The 21783-nt window shown below is 45.6% G+C and overlaps 1 protein-coding gene and 1 long non-coding RNA gene across 2 annotated transcripts; one reads left to right on the top strand and one right to left on the bottom strand.

Moving 5' to 3' along the window:
* Positions 1 to 19351, top strand: LOC118024286. The gene is made up of 3 exons (XR_004683071.1): positions 1 to 504; positions 2045 to 2154; positions 18174 to 19351. It is a non-coding gene; the product is annotated as an uncharacterized LOC118024286 (long non-coding RNA).
* JPT1 (Jupiter microtubule associated homolog 1) lies at positions 2448 to 20341 on the bottom strand. The gene is made up of 5 exons (XM_035026067.1): positions 20142 to 20341; positions 11669 to 11811; positions 11214 to 11311; positions 10150 to 10168; positions 2448 to 3469 (listed from the first exon to the last, which is right to left on the bottom strand). The coding sequence occupies exons 1-5, from the start codon at positions 20195 to 20197 to the stop codon at positions 3321 to 3323; spliced, it is 465 nt and encodes a 154-aa protein (XP_034881958.1). The 5' UTR covers positions 20198 to 20341; the 3' UTR covers positions 2448 to 3320.
* Between the last annotated feature and the right edge of the window lie 1442 nt (positions 20342 to 21783).

Raw genomic sequence — 21783 nt, 5'->3', positions numbered from 1 at the left:
CCAGGCCCGCAACTTCCGGAGGCGCGGGGTGGGAGGGCGCACCGGGGCTCATTTGCATGGGGCGCCCGGGAACCCGGCCCTGCGGGAGCGCGCGGCCTTCCCAAGGCGGCGGCGCGAGGCGGCCTGAGAGCGCGCCCGCGTGCACGTCCGCTCCCCTCCCCCACTCCGCAGGGGACGACCCCAAATCCTGCGAAGGCCTCAGCGCTCCTTAAACTTGTGGGGCTGGCGCGACCCTTAGAATCCCGACCTCGAGGCCCGGGGCCACCGCCCTCCCTGCTTGTGGGGCGGGACGCAGGAACACTCCGGACGCCGGACCCCGGACCAGAGACCCCCACGGCCCGACTCACGGAGGCGCCCAGTAACTTTGAAGTGAGACTGTTGAAGACCCCTGGCTCGCGTGAGTCGAGCTCCGAGGAGACGAACTCCTAAACCAGAGTTGGGGTTGGGAGCGTCCGCTTTGAACATTTAGTTCCACCCCGAGGAGACGATGTCCACCCAGCGCAGGTAAATCCGCAATGTCCTTTCTGTGGAACTGACCTCTGCTCTAGAATTGGCAGTTACAGCCCCGTCTAGAAAACGCGGAACACTGCTAAGTTTCGTTGATGCTCCTCTGTAGACTTTACGGCATTTTTTGACCACATCCAAATAGATTGACCTACAAACTGTAAACTCAGATTTGGTTAAGTGACCCATCTTCCTGTAGTTCCCCATTTGAACACCCCAGTACTTCCAAACCAATGTTAACAGGAGCATTACAAAGGGGAGACTAGTGTCTTGTTCTAAAGTGATCTAATTAAAAAGCCTTCAAGAGGTGTAATCGGCATTAAGCAATAGTTCTCCACGGTTCCCCCCGTTCCCACTCACATCACACAACCTGAGTGTACAGCCCAAACTGTCAATGAAATACTGGTTGTTCTGCCATCATCATCTTAATATTCAACTCCACTTTCTAGATCCTAAGCTTTCTAAGTAGAAAATGTAACACCCTTAGCAAACATGTTTTCATAGAATTTCTTAAAATCTGTTCTGATAATATCAGAATGACTGGCAGCACTGTCCCTCCTTCACAATACTTTAAGTTTGATTAGGCACTTATCTTCATAAAATTTATTTTAAAAAAAACACTGAAGTTACAAGTAGTGACACAAATCAGGGACATCTCGGGGTGCCTGGGTGGCTCAGGCATTAAGCGTCTGCCTTCAGCTCAGGTCATGATCCCAGGGTCCTGGATCGAGCCCCACATCGGGCTCCCTGCTTGGCGGGAAACCTGCTTCTCCCTCTCTCACTCCCCCTACTTGTGTTCCCTCTCTTGCTGTGTCTCTCTCTGTCCTATAAATAAATAAATAAAATCTTAAAAAAAAAAACAAATCAGGGACATCTCTTTTCCAGGATCCCGACCATTAGAGAGAAGGGCACAGACAGGGTTCCTACCCCTGAAAGTCCTAATAGAAACCATAACTCAGGCTAGTATTTGTAGGGCTAACCTGTTTTAGTGAAATTGGACAGATCCTGTAATAAAACTACTGACTTCATTTTGCAAATGCTTTGCACCATAAGGAAGAAAGACTTTACACCCCCCAGAACCTATAAACACCTTTATTCTTCCCAAAGAAATGTCCAATAGTTCAAACGAACCAGTGGTTATGCTCATCATCTCAAAGGTCTCACTTTTTAAGATAGGAAATTGGTCCCTAAAAGACAAGCCAAAAGAACACACTTTAGTAGTGTAGCTAGACCTAAGAGCCAGGTCTTAATGCCCAGTTTGGACAGTTAATATAGCATGTTGATCTAGAACTTTCTGCCTAGGGGCGCCTGGGTGGCTTAGTCATTAAGTGTCTGCCTTCAGCTCAGGTCATGATCCCAGGGTCCTGGTATCGAGCCCCACATCGGGCTCCCTGCTCCGCGGGAAGCCTGCTTCTCCCTCTCCCACTCCCCCTGCTTGTGTTCCCTCTCTCAAATAAATAAATAAAATCTTTAAAAAAAAAAAAAAACAACTTTCTGCCTAGAACCTAAAGAGCTTTTTCCTTATCTTCTATCTCCTCAGGTCCTCATCTCCCTTCCTCTGGAGTCCTCTTCTGTAACCTCTCACCATTGAGAGGCACCTTACAAGACGAGAGGACTTAAAATCTTACATGTTACTGCCCAGCACAAAGGGTAGGTGGAGAATCTAAAATATATTGGCTAATAATTATTTTGCTTATCATTTATCCATACTACTCACGTATTTTATTACCACAGATATCATTTTGGTGTTTTGAACACCTGCTGTAACTTTAAACCTGTTTTCTTTAGAAAGAAGCCCACATATCTGGGCCTTCATTAGTTTGTTGCACTTGAATGATTCATCAATCCTTGGGCAACAGGATTTAGGGTCACAGAAAAAAAAGCAACTGAACAGGTAGAACACTGAAACAATCTCAAAAAGATGACACAGGACACAATGTTTCAAAATTTGTACATCGTTTACTTAAAGCAACAGTCCAGGATTGTGAAGTATAACACACATTTTAAGGATGAGACTTCAGTTCATGGTCAAGCACCAGCATCATGCACACAGCTTCAAGTTACCTAAGAAGAGCACTGCCCCCTTGGGGTCTGTTCACCACGAAGACCCACTTCCATGTGGCCACTGCCCTTGCTTGCTCACCACTTGGAATTTGTCAGTTTGAGCGTACATCGAAGCCTTCCTCTGCATGAGAGCAGCGGGCTTAGCTCATCAGCTAGTCGAGTTAGTATCTGGATTATTTCTTAAGGTTCAAAAATTAAAAAGGCAGTTTTTTGCTTTGCAGGCAGCAAGGCATGAGGCACCAGCCTCTACTGTTCCATATGGCACAGGAAGATGCTTTTAGCAAAGGGCACTGGCAAGGTAGGCCAACAACAAGTAGGTTTGGCATAAGGACAACCCTGTGTTTGGGGGCCGGAAGGATCGGTGCCTGTGGACTGTTTACTGGTCTGTCCAGTCAAGGCTTGGTAAACCCAAGTAAAGCTGACAAGAAAAGGGTTTTAAAAACCTCAGTACAAAAGATCCTCTAACACATTTGGAACCAAATTGTTCTTAAAAACACTGTGCTAAGTGTCACAAAACTTTCCCTCCAATCTACTACTAGAAAACACTCATGCCATGGCCTACAGACCCAGAGGAATCAGGACAGATAAAGAGAAACCTGTTCTTTGAAAAAAAAAAAAAAAGACAGCAGTACATAAAGTGCTTCTTTTTTAATGAAACAAATCCAAAAGATGTACAGTCAGGCTCAAGTTGTGCAGTTCACAAGCATGGAGAAAACAAACAAACAAAACGACAGAGTTCAAGAGAATCGGAGCTAACCCAGGACGAGGCTGGACTTGCCACCAGGGGGGTTTCTTCGGGATGGCACTGGGGCCGGAGCCACTGGGCTGGGCACAGGGGCAGCGGGCACGGGCTTCTCCTCACTCTGCCCCAGGCTGGCCTGCAAGTCTGTGTCCACGTTTTCTAGGAAAACAGAAGGAAGTTAAGGCTAACAACTATTCCCAGGTAAGACAAAGAGTCTTAAGATTTTCTTGGATGATGGTTCAAATCATACCTGGAGATACCAAATCATACCCAAAGAAGGCAACAGTCATTCAACCATGTTCCCACAAACCAAAACTAACCACTGTTAGGTCTTTTGTCATATTTGTCCCCAGGCCTTTTTCTGTGTGTGTTCTTTTCTAAATTATATACATATATGAAGATGTATTTTATTTTTTTAATAGGTTTATTTATGAGAGAGAGAGAGAGAGAGAGAGAGTGCAGGGGGAGGGGCAGAGGGAGAGGAAGAGAGAGAATCCTCAAGCAGGCTACCCGCTAGGTGCAGAGCCTGACATGGGGCTCAATCCCAGGACCCCAATATCATGACCTGAGCCAAAATCAAGAGTCGGCTGTTTAACCGACTGAGCCACCCAGGCGTCCTGAAGATGTATTTTAAATTAGAACATTACAGTTAAGTGGGGCACCTGGGTGGCTCAGTCAGTTAAGCGTCTGACTCTTGATTTTGGCTCAGGTTGTGATCTCAGGGTCTTGAGATCAAGCCTCACATGGGGCTCTGTGCTCAGCAGGGAGTCTGCTTGAGATTCTCCCTCCCTCTGCCTCTCCCCACTGCACTCTCTTTCTCTAAAATAAAAACATTACAGATAAGCTATAGGCCCCTGACTCCCAATCTAGCTCCACATGGGTCTCTTCTCCCAACTCCCAGAGTGCCTACTACAGAGTTGTGTCTAGTCCCTTTGTTTAATGAATATTTATATTTTATTCCCAACAGATAATACATACTACTGTTTATTTTTGTTGTATTTGACAAAAATGATACAAACTTCCTTTTTTTACACTCTTAGAAATTTACCCATATTTATAGTCATAATTCACCTTAATTGCCTTATAGTATTTTATCAGAGTCTATCCATATATTTGATATAATATAGTACTGTATTTGCTCTATTGATAGCAAAAAATTGGAACCAACCCAATCATTCCAAACAAAGCTGTAACATAGATAGACTAGAACAGATACCCATGGGGATTCAAGGGCTCCCATCTTCAATATGAATAGACACTGCACATCATCTCCCAAGAGGCTGTGCTGTGCTCTACCCCCACCTGCGTCCGAGTACACTGTCCATACAGCTTTGCACACCCACCATTCGATAACCACCTCACTTTAAAATTTGCCAAACTGGGGTGCCTGGGTGGCTCAGTCGGTTAAGAAGCTGCCTTGGGCTCAGGTCATGATCCCGGGGTCCTGGGATCGAGCCCCACGTCTGGCTCCCTGCTCAGTCGAGAGCCTGTTTCTCCCTCTCTCTCTGCTTGCTGCTCTGCCTACTTGTGCTTTCTCTTTCTGTGTCAAATAAATAAATAAAATCTTAAAAAAAAAAAAACCATTTAAAAAATAAAAAAATAAAATAAAATTTGCCGAACTGATGGGTGATGTTATTTCATTCCTGTTTGGTGTTACATTTCCATTATTACTAGGTGAGCTTGATTTTTCTTTTCAAGTAGGCTCCACGCCCAGGGCAGAGCCCAATGCGGAGCTGGAACTCATGACTCTGAGATCAAGACCTGAGCTGAGATCTGGACCCACCCACGTGTGCTCTAACAAAAAAAAGAAAGAGTTGGACATTTAACTGACTGAGCCACCCAGGCACCCCTGATTTCTTTTTCTAACCACAAAGAAAATCCATTGTACTGACATCATTTATTAAAGATCTACCTTTCCCCTACTAACTTATAATATCTCCATTAATCAGGTCATTCCCATTTATATTAACTGGGTACTTTCCATGTCAAAGTCTTGAGAATTAGTGCATTATTACCAACATCCTAGACATTGCTTGATGATCCACTAATCTGTGAAATTCCCAACAAACATATATATATATATTTTTAAGATTTTATTTATTTATTTGACAGAGAGAGAGCGAGAGCAGGAACACAAGCAGGGGGAGTGGGAGAGGGAGAAGCAGGCTTCCCACCGAGCAGGGAGCCCGATGTGGGACTCGATCCCAGGACCCTGGGATCATGACCTGAGCCGAAGGCAGACACTTAACAACTGAGCCACCCAGGCGCCCCCAAAAATATATTCTTAATGAGGCAGTTTCCAAACATGGAAAAGTCTTTGTTCCAAGTCAAAAGTGCCTGCAAAATGCCAGGTCTCATTTCAATGTTAAACTATCAAATTCAATTCAGTTGCATATTCTAACACCTGCTCTAGAATAAAATCTCTCTCTCTCTCTCAATCTTTCTTACACATACACACAAAGGCACCTTTAGTGTAAGAAAACAAACACTAATTCATAAAACCTGAAAGAAAACTACCTTAAGGTTTAAAGACATTTATTCCCTCCCCTAAATTAAGGAGTTCCAAAACCCTGGAAGCAATAGAAGAGAAATACTAGTTATAATTTAAGAACTTCACATGGACTCATACTGGACACCAGTGAAAAAATCTGATGTTGAAAAAATGTACTTTGGGTGCCTGGGTGGCTCAGTCGGTTAAGCGACTGCCTTCGGCTCAGGTCATGATCCTGGAGTCCCGGGATCGAGTCCCGCATCGGGCTCCCTGCTCGGCGGGGAGTCTGCTTCTCCCTCTGACCCTCCTCCCTCTCGTGCTCTCTGTCTCTCATTCTCTCTCTCGCAAATAAATAAATAAAATCTTTAAAAAAAAAAAGAGTGTAAAATTTAAAAAAAAAGAAAAAATGTACTTTAAGTCCCTCAAAGACTAACCATTAAAAGTTCATGTTCCTAAAACCACTTGTACCAAGTTTTGATTTAGCCGACTTTGATACTGAGAAGTCCAAGGGGGAAGAGGTTTAAGATCGGAAACTCAACAAAAAACTCAAAATAGGGGCTCCTGGGTGGCTCAACAGGTTAAGCGTTAAGCGTGGACCTTCGGCTCAGGTCTGCTCAGCGGGGAGCCTGCTCCTTCCTCTCCCCCTCCCCCCTGCTCGTGCTTTCTCTCTCTCTCTCTCAAATAAATAAAATCTTAAAAAAAAACCAGGGCGCCTGGGTGGCTCAGTTGGTTAAGCGACTGCCTTCGGCTCAGGTCATGATCCTGGAGTCCCAGGATCGAGTTCCACATCAGGCTCCCTGCTCAGCAGGGAGTCTGCTTCTCCCTCTGACCCTCCCCCCTCTCATGCTCTATCTCATTCTCTCTCAAATTTAAAAAAAAAAAAAAAAAAAACCAACTCAGAAATATGCTACTTCTGGGTGCCTGGGTGGCTCAGTCGGTTGGGCAACTGCCTTTGGCTCGGGTCATGATCCTGGAGTCCCGGGATCGAGTCCCGCATCGGGCTCCCTGCTCGGCGGGGAGCCTGCTTCTCCCTCTGCCCCTCCCCCCTCTCATGTGCTCTCTCTCAAATAAATAAATAAATAAAAATCTTAAAAAAAAAAAAAGAAAAGAAATATGCTACTTCTGCTTTTGACATTACCTTTTATGAAAATTTGGAACATTCTTTAGAGGTAACATAACACATACAAGGTTCTATACTATTATCAACTACAAGTAAAAATCAGTATGAAGCTTTCCAAAATGACAGCCCTCTAGTTATAAACAACAGTGTAGCAAGAAAAGGTCACCCCTCCCCCCACCCAGTTTCCCATTGCCACACTCTTGTTGCACAAGAAGCAGGATCAAATGCGTCAAAATTAACTACCCAAGTCCTCTGATAAGGACTTAAATATGTCCCATTTACTGTAAATACAAACAAAACCCAAAAACCGACATCCTGAAACAATCCAAGATGGTCGAGCACAGAGCATGAACTCCACCTGAGCCAGCCTATTGATTTAAGCAATTTTGTTTCTGCTGCTAGGACTTGGCCTCACCACTACACGTGCTCTAACAGTTCCCCATTGTCTGTCGGGATCAGGCAGTTACAGGAGTACTACTAAAGGACACAACATTACCTTGCAGCTCTACTGTGGTCATTTATTTCCATAAAATTTCCATAAAATGATTTTTATTTTTATTTTTTTAAGACTTTTTTTTTTTTTAAGTAATCTCCACACCCAACGTGGTGCTTGAACTCACAACCCCGAGATCAAGAATTGTCTGATTCATGGACTGAGCCAGCCAGGTGCCCCTCCAATAAAGTGATTTTTATTTATTTATTTTTAAAGATTTTATTTCTTTATTTGACAGAGACAAAGCGAGAGAGGGAACACAAGAAGCAGGGTGAGTGGGAGAGGGAGAAGCAAGCTCCCCACCGAGCAGGGAGCCCGATGCAGGGCTCGATCCCAGGACCCTGGGATCACGACCTGAGCCGAAGGCAGATGCTTAACGACTGAGCCACCCAGATGCCCCAATAATTTTTATTTTATTATCATTTACTTTTTTATTTTTATTTTTTTTAAGATTTTTATTTATTTAGGGCGCCTGGGTGGCTCAGTTGGTTAAGCGACTGCCTTCGGCTCAGGTCATGATCCTGGAGTCCCGGGATCAAGTCCAGCATCTGGCTCCCTGCTCAGCAGGGAGTCTGCTTCTCCCTCTGACCCTCCCCCCTCTCATGTGCTCTCTCATTCTCTCTCTCTCAAATAAATAAAATCTTTAAAAAAAAAAAAGATTTTTATTTATTTATTTGACAGAGAGAGAGACAGCAAGAGAGGGAACACAAGCAGAGGGAGTGGGAGAGGGAGAAGCAGGCTTCCCTCGGAGCGAGGAGCCCGATGCGGGACTCGATCCCAGGACCCTGGGATCATGACCTGAGCCGAAGGCAGACGCTTAATGACTGAGCCACCCAGGTGCCCCTATCATTTTTTTTTTTTAATTTTAAGTAGGTTCCATGCCCAACGTGGAGCTCAAACTCATGATCTCGAAATCAGGAGTCGCATGCTCTACTGACTGAGCCAGCCAGGCGCCCCTCCATAAAATGATTTTTAGATAAATCAAGCTCATACCCGCCAATCTTATATTTGCCTTTCATTACTAAGGGAACAGTTTTGGGGGCGCCTGGATGGCTCAGTTGGTTGAGCGGCTGCCTTCGGCTTGGGTCATAATCCCAGGGTCCTGGGATAGAGCCCCGTCTGGCTCCCTGCTCGGCAGAGAGCCTGCTTCTCCCTCTCCCTCTGCCCCTGCTGTTCTGCCTACTTGTGTTCTCCATCTCTCTGTCAAATAAATAAAATCTTAAAAAAAAAAAAGGGAACAGTTTTGTCTTTCACGACTAGATAACATGCCAAGAAAGAAAAAAAAAAAAAGGCACATATGGAGAATAAACAAGAGCAGGCCTTAATTTAAATGCTCCTTTGTCTAGTCAGAAATACTCCAGCCAGAAAGAATGGAAGCTAGTCTGTTACTCCATCCCTTTAGTCTATAATGAGGCAAGTACAGGAACTGAGAGTAAGGCTTTAGACACTTACACGGGACCTGACAGAGAAAGCTTTTGTCTGTTTAATCTAATAACTGAAAAATGGGACTTTAAACACAAACACTGGGGCGCCTGGGTGGCTCAGTCGGTGAAGCCTCTTCCTTCGGCTCAGGTCATGATCTCAGGGTCCTGGGATGGAGCCCTGGGTCAGGCTCCCTGCTCGGCAGGGTGTCTGCTTCTCCCCCTCCCTCTGCCCCTCCCCCTGCTCGTGCTCTCTTGCTCACTCTCTCTCAAAAAAAATCTTTAAAAAAGAAAACAGGGGCGCCTGGGTGGCTCAGTCGTTAAGCGTCTGCCTTCGGCTCAGGTCATGATCCCAGGGTCCTGGGATTGAGCCCCGCATCGGGCTCCCTGCTTGGCAGGAAGCCTGCTTCTCCCTCTCCCACTCCCCCTGCTTGTGTTCCCTCTCTAGCTGTCTCTCTCTCTCTGTCAAATAAATAAAATAAAATCTTTAAAAAAAAAAAAAAAAAGAAAACAAACACCGTCTGAGAGGGCAGAAGAGGAATCTGGTTCTTAAACCTATTTCACAGGACGACTGCCTCACAAAATGTAATAGTAGCCAGAGGCCCTGAGGAAGCAGCCTCTTCCTTCTGAACCAGACGGCATTCCGACAGCTGCATTTCACCGAGTCAACTTTCACCTGATTCCTACTGCCCGACATGCACAAGCCTTTCATTACATGCAGAAGTAATTCTCTGGCACTTGTTAAGGAAGTTCCAATAAATACTTCAAAGATGGAATATCATTAAATAAATGATTATAGCTCATTTCCATATCTAATTGGCAACATGGATGCTGAGAATTTACATCTGCCCCCTAAATCATCATCTACAAGATCACAGAGGTACCGACCGATGTCTTGCTGAATAAGCACCTCAGCAAGAAATCAAACAAACTTGGTAAATTAAATGCTGTGGGCCAAGCTTGAAATGCCAGCACCTTATTACTAAAAAGCTCTCATTAAGAATAACAGACACCAGCCTGACTACTGTACACATATTTGTGAAAGACTCTCCGTTTTTCCTTTCTGGTGCATTTCTGACGTTGCTCTCACTGTGGCAGATACAAATGTGGCCATGTAAAAAAAAAAAAAACAAATGTGGCCATGTTTGCTAACTTCCCAGTTTCACTTTTCTTTCCTCCCAACTCAGTGTGCCGGCACTTGGGGCAAAGCCAGGTTTCACTCCCCTTTTTCCCCAAGACATGATTTCAATAAAAATTCCAATCGATGCTAAAACCATTTACAGAACCAGAAATCTGGGCTTCAGAAGGACTCACCATGAATGTCGCCTTCTCCCTAGAAAAGAAAAGAAATTTAAAATTTACTTCAGTTTTTCTTTTTCTTTTTTTAAAGTTAATTTTTTTTTAGTAATCTCTACACCCAACATGGGGCTCAAACTCACAACCCTGAGATCAAGAGTCACATGCTCCTCAGACTGAGCCAGCCAGTTGCCCCTCAAAACTTACGCCAGATTTTAATTTTATAACAAACAAATAAAGCCGTCACAGTTCTGATGGGCTACTGTCTGTTTGAAACCAAATGTGAAATTTCATTTTGATGCAGTCAAGTCCAGGGTCAGGACGCAATGCAATTACATTACGACCTTTACTTACTTTGGGACAAGGCTGAACAAAAATGCTGCAGGACAAGTTGTCCCAGTGCCAACAATATCCAACACACCAAAAAAACTTGAACATTTCCGCCAATGGCCTAATTCAATGAGCATTTCAGAGGATCTTTTATCGGAATGGGAAACTGGTAAATTTATCCTTCCATTCTCCCTCTCCTTATCCAGTTGCTGAAGGGCCTCTGTAAATTCCAAAGCCCCATACAGGTCTCTCCACATTTGCACGGCTGATGCCTCTGTGTGCTCTGAGGTCCCTGCTCACAGGCTTCTAGACACATCCCTGGGGGCATTGGGACCATGCTCCTCTGCAGACACCTGAGGGTAACGCCTAGGCTGCAGTCTCCTGGAGTTTGGCTCAAAACAACTGGGCAATGTTTGCCAACAATGAAAACAGTCTGAACTCACAAATGCTACTACATATGAGTTACACAGGAAATAAGTGTGATCCAGAAGTTCCCAAAATCAACAGTGAAGGAGAGAGACTCATCCTACTGGTAGAAGAGACATCTGAACAAACTTAGATATGTCACCTCACTTTTCTGACTTTATTCTTTATTGATCTTCCATTCCCAATATGGCCTCAGTCCCTTTCCTAATTATCTCTATGTAAGACTCCAGTGGTGGAACTGAAGCTCTTCATACAATAGGAGAGAAGTGAATTTCTAAACTGTATTAACCTCAAAGCCCTTTTTCCCCCCATGTTGTCACACTGACCTTCAGATCTAAGAAGTCTCCAGCATTTGCTTCAGAAGAGTTCCTTCTCTGGGGTCCAGATGACTCAGAATCCTCTCTGCCACCACTAGACTTGGCACCTGAATTAAAACATACTTTCGTGAGGAACATGACAGAAAGAACTAAAGCAAAAACACTAATTTCGTGAGTGATGTTCATGTTAGTCTCATATTACAAAATGAGCAAACAGGGTTAGGAGGGTTAACTGAGAGCTTAAAAATTCTACCAAATAACCCAATTTGACCTCAGTCCTTATTCTGACCCCTCAAGACTCAGGAGTTCCCACTTCTTGGTCCCAGTCTTTCCTCCACTGACAAGCTTTAACTGTTGTTGATCTCACTAAGGTTGAGCTGGATTTTGCTCATCACACAAAACCAACTTTAGTTATTCATGCTGGGTCTGGACCTTTTACCAGTGATCACAGATATAAGCAGTACCTGCCGACTTGGCCCATGAAGGAGGATTTTCCTCAGGTGTCCCAAAGATGCTAGATGCCATTTTGTTCCTCCTCACAGGCTGTTCTGCTGGTTCATCAAAGCCTAATGAAAAATTGGATCCACCGCCTGGAGGCCGCAAAACCCTTGGCATAATGGCAAAACATCCATTTCAGATCATACCAAAACATTTCCAGGCATGTTTTCAAATAACTTTCATTTCATTTCCCTCACCCATTCATTCCTCCTACCCCACCCCCCACAAGTGAGAGCTGCTAATGGGAAAAAGGAATTGATTCACCGTGGTATAAATTCAGCACTGGATCACACCAGTCAGAATGGCTAGTAGCAGAGAGACAAGAAACAACTGTTGACAAGGATGTGGAGAAAGGAACCCTTGTACATTGTTGGTGGGAATGTAAATTGGTGCAGCCACTGTGGAAAACGGTATGGAGGGTCCTGAAAAAATTAATAATAGAAATATCATATGACCCAGTAATTCCACTCTGGACATCTACCCAAAGAAAACAAAAACACTAATTTGGAAAGATATATGCACCCCTAAGTTTACTGCAGCATTATTTACAACAGGCAAGATATGGAAGCAGCCCAAGTGTCCACTGATAAAGGAACAGATAAAGAAGATGTGGTGTATAGATACAATGGGATATTACTCAGCCATAAACAAGAATGAAACCTTGCCATTTGAGACAACATGGATGGATGTAGAGAGTATGAAGCCAAATGAAATAAGTCAGACAGAAACAAATACTACATGATTTCACTTCTACATGGAACCCAAAAAACAAACCAAATGAACAAACAAAAAACCCAGAAATAGACTCACAAACACAGAGAACAAACTGGTGGTGTGGCTGGGGGGGGGGGGGGGGGGGCGGGGGGATGGGTGAACCAGGTGACGGGGATTAAGAGGTACCAATTTCCAGTTATAAAATAAATAAGTCACAGGACTGAAAAGTACAGCAAAGGGAAAATAATAATATTGAATAAATTTGTATGGTGACACATGGTGGACAACACTTATCGTGGTGGGCATCTCATAATGTATAGAATTGTCCAATACTATATGTTGTACACCTGAAACTAATATAATATTGTATGTCAACTATTCTCAATAAAAAAAAACTGAATATTTGTAGTAAGGTTGTCTGACGCACAAGGCAGCTGAAACAACCGGGTTGATGTCCCCTTTGAGAAGACAGCAAAAGGGGGTGCCTGGGTGGCTCAGTCAGTTAAGCGACTGCCTTCGGCTCAGGTCATGATCCTGGAGTCCCAGGATCGAATCCCACATCGGGCTCCCTGCTCGGCGGGGAGTCTGCTTCTCCCTCTGACCCTCCTCCCTCTTGTGCTCTCTGTCTCTCATTCTCTCTCTCGCAAATAAATAAATAAAATCTTAAAAAAAAAAAAAAAAGAAGACAGCAAAAGACCTAACAGACCTTGCCTAATGGGCTTAGCTGGATATATTTACAAATAAGTTTAGAAGTGCATCTTGTTATTTATGTATTCAGAAGGCATTTCCATTTTTATTTCCAACAAAACTAAAAGTGGGAGAATAAACATGTAAAAGTTAAGTTGATCAATTTGGAAACCCAAGGAAAGCTTATGATAGTCTCCTCCTGTCTGGGCGTCACCAGCAAGCCCTGTTTATACACCTCTAAGGCACACTGCATTCTCACCAGCAAACATGAGGGACTAACCACAAGGAGGAAGTCTCCCAGCGTGTTCGATAACCAGGCACCACTGGACACCCTCTATAGCTTTCGGTTCGGCAAGGAAACCCAGCACTGGTGCATTTCCAGAGCGTCCTGCCTCGGGTTGATCAGTGTGTTCCCTCCCTGGAAAAACTCAATCTAACTTGTCCTGTCACTGCTCGGAAAGAGAAAATGGACATGGTTTTACGGGAAGATTTTCTAACTACTAATTCTATTCTGTGATTGGGGACAGGAGTAGTCTGGTCTTCTACTTCTTCTTGAATCAGTTTGAGAAATATTTTTCTAGGAGGATGTCCATCTCATCCAAGTTCCCAAATAAATAACAAATGTCATTTGCAAATGATGCTCCTTACATTAGAAAGGAAAAATTAAACATTTATGGTGTAAATTCCCTTCTAAGTGCCCCTCTAAGGGCATTCCAAGTCTTGATTTTTTTTAAATCTATTGTTGCATTTTAAATGTTTTCTCACTTCCATTATTTTCTTCTTTGGCCCATACATTATTTAAAAGTACATTTATAAGTTTCCAAACATAGGGGTCTTTTTGGTTTATTAATTTCTAGCTTTTAATTATAACACAGACAACTGCCTATATGACATGAATCCTTTGAAATTTGAGGAAAGGTGCTTTTAAGGCCTAATATGTGGTCAACTTTATATATGTTTGAAAAGAATGTGTATTTGCCAATGTTCTATTGGTCTACTAGGATCAAGCCTGCTAACTGTGAGTTGTTCAAATCTACTGATTTTTAAGTATGTTTTTCCACTTAATGAGAGAATCTATTGACAATTCCTACTACAATGAAGAGTTTGTCAGTTTCTCCTCAGAATTCTGAGTTTTCTCTCAAAAAGACTGCCACTGGGCACACTTGGGCAGCTCCAATGGTTAAGTGTCTGACTCCTGATTTCAGCTCAGGCCGTGATCTCAGGGTCCTGGGATCCGCTCAGCAAGGAGTCTGCTGGAGGATTCCAACCCTCTCCCTCTGCCCCTCCCCCCAATCACACGTGCACTTTCTCTTTCTAAAATAAATCTAAACAAAAAAAAAGGAGAAGAGGGGTGCCTGTTTGGCTCAGTCAGTAGATCTTGCGACTGTCAATCTCGGGGTCATGAGTTCGAGCCCCACGTTGGGTGTAGAGATTACTTTAAAAAAGTATAAGAATCACAAGACAAAAATGGACAAAAGGTACTAACAGGCAATTTAAAAATATGGATAGCGGGACACCTGGGTGGCTCAGTCGTTGGGCGTCTGCCTTCCACTCAGGTCATGATCCCAGGGTCCTGGGATTGAGCCCAGCATCAGGCTCCCTGCTCGGTGGGAAGCCTGCTTCTCTGTCTCCCACTCCCTCTGCTTGTGTTCCCTCTCTCACTGTGTCTCTCTGTCAAATAAATAAATAAAATCTTTAAAAAATAAATTAAAATGAATTTTTAGAAAAGATTTTTATTTATTTGAGAGAGAGAAATAGAGACAGAGAGAGCACAGCTGGGAACCGCTGAGCTGGGAACCCAACGCAGGGCTCGATCCCAGGACCTGGAGATCATGACCTGAGCCGAAGGCAGACGCTTAACCATCTGAGCCACTCTGGCACCCCAAATTTGTACAGACTTTTTTTTTTTTTTAAAGATTTTATTTACTTATTTGACAGAGAGAGACACAGCAAGAGCAGGAACACAAGCAGGAGGAGTGGGAGAGAGAGAAGCAGGCTTCCTGCGGAGCAGGGAGCCCGATGTGGGGCTCGATCCCAGGACCCTGGAATCATGACCTGAGCCGAAGGCAGACGCTTAACCACTGAGCCACCCAGGCGCCCCTTGTACAGACTTTCTAAAGGATATTTTGATAGTATGTGTCAACTGTTTGCTTTTTATATGAACCAGCATTTCTACTTCCAAAAATTATCCTAATCAGATAACCAGATATATATGTACAAGGGTACTCCTATAAAAATGTTAATCTGTAAATAAAATTGGGACTACCCTAACTGGCCCTTAATAGGGGCTTAGTTATCAAAGCATGTCCATACAACAGAAAGCTGTATATATTAGGGTCAGATTTACCTTCATTAGTAGATGTGAGAAGTTATTCAAAACACAATAAATGAAAAACGTTGGAAAACAAACATAAGGCCAATTATGTTTTACATAAAATGCTGTGTATATAAAGAGATACACTGGGCGCGTGGGTGGCTCAGTTGGTTAAGCAACTGCCTTCGGCTCAGCTCATGATCCTGGAGTCCCGGGATCGAGCCCCACATCGGGCTCCCTGCTCCGCGGGAGGCCTGCTCCTCCCTCTGACCCTCTTCCCTCTCGTGCTCTCTGTCTCTCATTCTCTCTCTCTCAAATAAATAAATAAAATCTTAAAAAAAAGAAAAAAAACCTTTAAAGAGATACACTTACCTAGCTGTGTGACCTTGGGAAAACTGCTTAACCTCTCTCTATGCTTTGGTATTCTCTTTTAGAAGAGGTTCATGGCAGTTGTCTTGTAAGACTATTCTAAGGATATCCTATAGACTGTGCTCAGAACAGAACCTAGAACATAGCCATCATGGCTACTAGCTGCTATCATCGGAACTAGACATAAATGCCTGAGAATATATACACACAATGTTATCCAGGGTTTGTGCTCTCAGAAGGGGTTTCAGGTGAATTTCAATGTCCTTTTTCATACTTCGTATTTTTCTATATTGCCATTAATCTAAAATTCTTTTTTTTTTTTTTAAGATTTTTTTAAAAAGTAATCTCTACACCCAACGTGGGGCTTGAACTCACAACTCCGAGATCAGGAGTTGCATGCTTCACCAACTGAGCCAGCCAGGAGCCCCAATCTAAAATTCTTTTAAAGGCAGCTTCTGGGTCCCAGAATTCCCTGACAATGTTTCTTTTGACAATACTAGTTTTCCCACTGGCCACGGCATGTGATCATTCGTGGGTACCCATGTCCCCTTGCATCTTGCAACAGAAATCCTGGTCCTCTGCTCCCTCGGGTACAGCTGACACCCTGGCCTGGCCTCCCTACCACCTACCTTGTCCCTGCTACCCACAAGCCAGCAGAAGCCTTGGTTAAGCCCAGGCAGGACTGAAGGAAACATGACTGACTATCAACGGGCCTCTCCACCTTATCTAGTTCTTACCTTCTTCATCAATCCAGTCCAGCCACTTTCTTCACCTTTCCCTGAATAGTTGGTTCATCTCCACTTTGGGGTCTTTACTCCCATTCTTACTCAGGCCTAGAGCACCCTCTACCCTTTCCTCAAGGGCTCTTCAAAACCTAGCCCATCTCTTAAACCTCCACATCCTCCATAAAGTCGATCAGTAAGTACAGAACTCTCCAGAGGCTCAAAGAATATCAGGCAGTACACGGAGGAAAGGGTGGCGGATCCTCTCCTTCTGGTGTAAAGTGCCCGAGAGCAAATGCTTTTGGCCTGTGGGTCATGCGGTCTCTTGCAGTTATTTGGCTCTGCCGCGTAACACAAAGGCAGCCCCAGACAACATGAAAACAAACGAGCGCAGCTCTGTTCAAATAAAACTTTATTTACAGACACTGCATTTGATTTTCATGTAGTTTCCACAAGTCAAGAAATGAATCTTTTTTTTACAACCATTTATGAATATAAAAATCAGGCATCCACTGCATTTGGCCCTTGGGTGATAGTTTGCTGGGCTCTGTTCTATCTGGTTCAACAGCCTCACTTTTAATGGCTCAGTTGGTTAAGCGTCTGACTCTTTGTTTCAGCTCAGATCATGATCTCATGGGTTGTGGGACTGAGCCCCATATCTGGCTCCACGCTCAGCAGGGAGCCGGCTTGAGATTCTCTCTCCCTCTCTGTCTGCCCCTCCTCCCACTCACTTGCTCTCTCGCTCTCTCTCAAATAAATAAATCTTAAGGAAAAAAAAGTGTGTCCAGGCATTTTATAAAGATGATTAATTGTAGGGCGCCTGGGTGGCTCAGTCGTTAAGCGTCTGCCTTCGGCTCAGGTCATGATCCCAGGGTCCTGGGATCGAGTCCCACATCGGGTTCCCTCCTCGGTGGGAAGCCTGCTCTCCCTCTCCCACTCCCGCTGCTTGTGTTCCTGCTCTCGCTATCTCTGTCTCTGTCAAATAAATAAATAAAATCTTTAAAAAAAAAAAAAAGATGATTAATTGTAGGTTTGCTTAATTAAACTGTTTAAATCATAATTAAAGGTGAGTTATAAATTCTTAATAGGCTTTCTTTTATGTTAAAGTTTGAAGCAACCAGGTTTTTATCCCTCGTTCCCCAAATCAACAAAGACACCTGAAATAAAATCAAAATTAACTTGCTTCATTGTCATCCCCTTCACTCCTTGGAGATTAGAATGATTTTCCTTTCCATCATAATTAAACTCTCATGAATTATTTTAGCAAGATGAAAATCTCCAGAACCCTAGCAGGCTGGGAAGTATTTTTTGGCGTTAAAAAAGGGGGGGGGGAGATACTAGTACCCAAACACCAGCTTAAAAAGAAAGTCAAAGCTCTGACCACCCAACTTTTTAAAGGTCTGTGTTCCTCCCGCAATAGCAGGGAATACCTACTCCGATGACGTCAGTGTTGTAAAGCCCATTTGTAACAGTGAGACATCCCCAAACAAAGGATTTGGATCATAAGACAGAAATTATTTCAGTTTTATTTTTTAAGATCCTCCTATTCTTTCTGAACTAAACCAGGATTACATATTTGAGACTCAACAAAAATGTGCGCGAGTACTACGGATAGCAATTTTTTTTTAAATTACTCTTTTTTTTTCTTCTTTCTTTAAACCCCAGAGTTCGCATGTGATCTTTGCAGATCATCCCCTACCAGACTAAATGTATAATGTGCTTATGGAGCCAGAAGAATGTTACTGCAGAAACAAGTGAAGAATTCGGGTGAGCTTACAGAGGAAGGAGAGGTAAGAAGTAAATACAAGGACAAAGCTCCAGTCCTGAGATCACAATATTGGAGGGAAATTGATGACAAAAGGTGAATGAAAACATTTATTCTGCAGAACCAAAAACCATTCCAGTCTCACATTGCCAATACACATATCAAAAAACTAGCATGAGGAATTAATTTGACCCGGTTACTGAAATTCTTTATGAAGCACTGAACAACACTTAACCCCAAAAGATAAAACCTGGTTTTTTACATAATGTGTCAATTTTCACATTCCAGTCACTACAGTCTAACCAGCAGAAAGTTGACCGCATGGCACAAAAAGAAAAACCAAGGTTCAGTGTGTTCCAGTGTCCTCTGAAAAAAATGATCTCATTGCAAGGATGACAACAGAAGAGGGAGTGACCAGTATTTTCATAGGTCTGTCCTACTCAAGGTCCCCAACCTGCCAGGACCCACCAATTTAGTTTTATAAATCTTTCCCACTCTTTTCTACATTGTGTAAGGGAAAGGAATGAGTTGAAAAGGGATGTCATGTCCAACCTCCCGCCTAAGACTCACTGCTGAGGCCAGCTTTTTGTCCCCAAGTTCTCCAACCCCCGTGAGGCACTATTTCACAGCCGTCTTCTTAGCCCCACAAAATGGCTCCCTTTGTGCCACTTGCCCAGGACCCCAAGGCTGGCCGCACACGACAGCCGGTCTTGATCAGTGAAGAATAGATGCCCAGAAAAAGTGGACCTAGGCTTCCTACAAGCCTTGAGCAGGATCCCAGAAATGCCTGTATCCACCTTAAAAGAACAGTGTGCAATTAGCCGAGACAATGTGGACACCTTCCACCGGTTACAAACCCTTCCACCAAGTCAGGCAAGGGCTTGGAAAACGGTTCCAGTCCAAACACCCAGTGCCCCCGTCCCCAAATGCGGTAGCCAGACTGGCCAGAAAGGCCCCGGCTTCCCAGGTGGAGATAGTACGGAAGAGACAATGGATGTCTCCGGCCCCGCCCAAGAACAGGAACCCTCCTCCAGCTCGGGAACCCGGGCCAGCGAAGAACTCGTTTGGCAAACGTCAAAGGGGGAAGGGGAAGAGGTGGGAAGCAAAGACCAAGGTCCGAAGGTTTGAGCGCAGAAAACCCACTCGGACTGGCTCACCCCCCTTTCGTGTTCGGGGGTGGGCGCGGGAGGGGAAGGAGCAGGGGTCTTTCCTTTGTTAGCAGAGGGGAAGCACTTCGCAGAGGGCTGACGGCTGCGTCCCGACGGGCGTGGGGGTCGCGATGACCAGCCCCGACCGACCACCGATAACACCTGCCGGGCGGGCCCCAGTGCGTAGGAGCCCGCAAGACTCGATCGCTGCGGCCGCAAGAGGTGACTGCCGCGCCGGGCGCGGGGCCGCCACCTGCCCCGGCCAGAGGCAGAAGCGCGTGGCCGGGGGTGGGACAATGGGGCCTGACCAGGGCGCCCCGGGGGCTGCCCGGGCACCTGGGGGCCAAGACCACCGCCCTGCGGCCGGGCCAGCCGCGCCGCAAAGGGAGGGAAGCGAACCCTCTCCGCATGGCCCGACTACCGAAAGCCCGCCGCACTGCGAGGGCGAGCGGCCCCGGCCCTCCCCGGCCGACCCCTCGTTCCGGGGGAGGAATGAATGGGAGAGGAGCGGGAATCGGGCGGGGCCGGCGCGACCGCACAAAGACGGAGCCGACGGCCGAGCCCCGCCGCCCGGCCGGGCACGAGCGCGGCGCCCCGGGCACGTTACCGCCAACGACCGGCCGCCCGGCCCCCGCGGCCCCGCGGCCCCGCCGGGCAGCGGCCCTCCCGCCCCCACCCTCCCGAGCTCCGCACGGGGCGGGTGCGGCCCCGCAGCCTCACCGGGAGCTATTCCTGCTGTTGGGATCGACTCCCTTGAAGGTGGTGGTGGTGGTCATGGTGCCGAAGAGCGAGGTAGGCTGGAGCGGGAGCCGAGCGCTGAAAGGGTCAGGTCCGAGGGGCGCAGAAGAGCTCCCCACCCGACCACCAGCGACCGCTGCAGGAGCCTCCGCCACCGCCTGCCTCACCGGCCGCAGCCTTTATGAAGCTCGAAAACACCCGCCCCCACCCTGCCGGTATTGGCCAATTCAAACAGCTTTTTTGTTCCTATTGGCTCCCTGGAGTGCCAAGCATCGTGCGGGCACCTTGATGGGCTGCGGTGGCCCCAGCTCAGCCTGAACCCGCCCCCTTCCTGGTCAGGGTAGGTCTTTGGAAGTTCCCCCTCCCCCACCCCCAAATCTCGGTGATGATTGGACAAAGGACAAACCGGCCCCGCACTGGGCACAAGTTGTGCTCGCTGTCACTTAAGAAAGTTACCTGACCGAGGGAGAAGCTCGCCCTGGGCGAGTTGGAACCCACAAGCCGAGGACAGATTTGTCTTTACCATTCACTTACCATTGCCTTACTCATGGAGAGATATAGTAAGGCATGCTCCTCAAGGGATGAAAATTACTGCCACAAATTGACATTCATTGAATACCTACTGTGTGTCCCATTTGGAAACATGACCGTCTCGAAACAGCAGCACTATGAGTCAGCAACAGAAAGCAAGCCAAGATGATCCCTTTTAAAACGAGTCGAAATTCTTCACATTTTAGTGTTATTATTTAGCTGTCAGGGGTGGTGCATGTACTAGACCAAAATTACAGTCGTTCCGATTTGAGGGCCTGTTCTAAGGCTGGTTAATGCTCGGTGGTGGGGAACAGTCACATCCCTTGCTACCAAGACTGTGGAGCAGCCCTGGCCTCTGCAGCTGTTTATAACCCTTAAGTCATGACTCTTCCACCTGTCTGGGTAAATCTATCCCTGCAACAAATGCAGACAACACTTGGAGGGCTCAAGAATGGCTGTTTACAAGATCCTAATAGGAAAGCCTTGAGCAAACAAGGATGGAGGCCTTCCCATGTCGTGCATGTTTCCTCAAGGCAGACCTTTTTCAATATTTCCATAAAAATTAATCAACATTCCTCCTTGGGTAGCCTCCTCTTTCCTGGCAGTTGGAAGCTTGCATCCTTGGTTAACCACTCTCCTGGGTTTTCATGAAAAGCCAGAGAGAAGTTCTCTTCTAGAAGGCATGGATGATGTCTTTATGTGCTGACCACTTGTTTGGATTAAAATCTTCCCATTCTTACAGGCTGGGCCGAAATTTCCAAAACTTTTATTTTTTATCATTTATTTTTTCCCAAAACTTTTTTTTTTTTAAGATTTTATTTATTTATTTGACAGAGAGAGACACAGCGAAAGAGGGAACACAAGTAGGGGGAGTAGGAGAGGGAGAAGCAGGCCTCCCGCGGAGCAGGGAGCCCGATGCGGGGCTCGATCCCAGGAACCTGGGATCGTGACCTGAGCTGAAGGCAGACGCCCAACGACTGAGCCACCCAGGCGCCCCTATCACAAACGTTTTAATAATATGGGGGCGCCTGGGTGGTTCAGTCGGTTAAGCGTCTGCCTTCAGCTCAGGTCATGATCCCAGGGTCTTGGAATC

This window comes from Mirounga leonina, unplaced genomic scaffold, assembly GCF_011800145.1.
Source record: "Mirounga leonina isolate KUSES-001 unplaced genomic scaffold, KU_Mleo_1.0 Mir_197, whole genome shotgun sequence".
NCBI lineage: Eukaryota > Metazoa > Chordata > Mammalia > Carnivora > Phocidae > Mirounga > Mirounga leonina.
The sequence above is the reverse complement of the archived record's forward strand: the minus strand, read 5'-3'. Positions and strand labels throughout refer to the sequence as shown.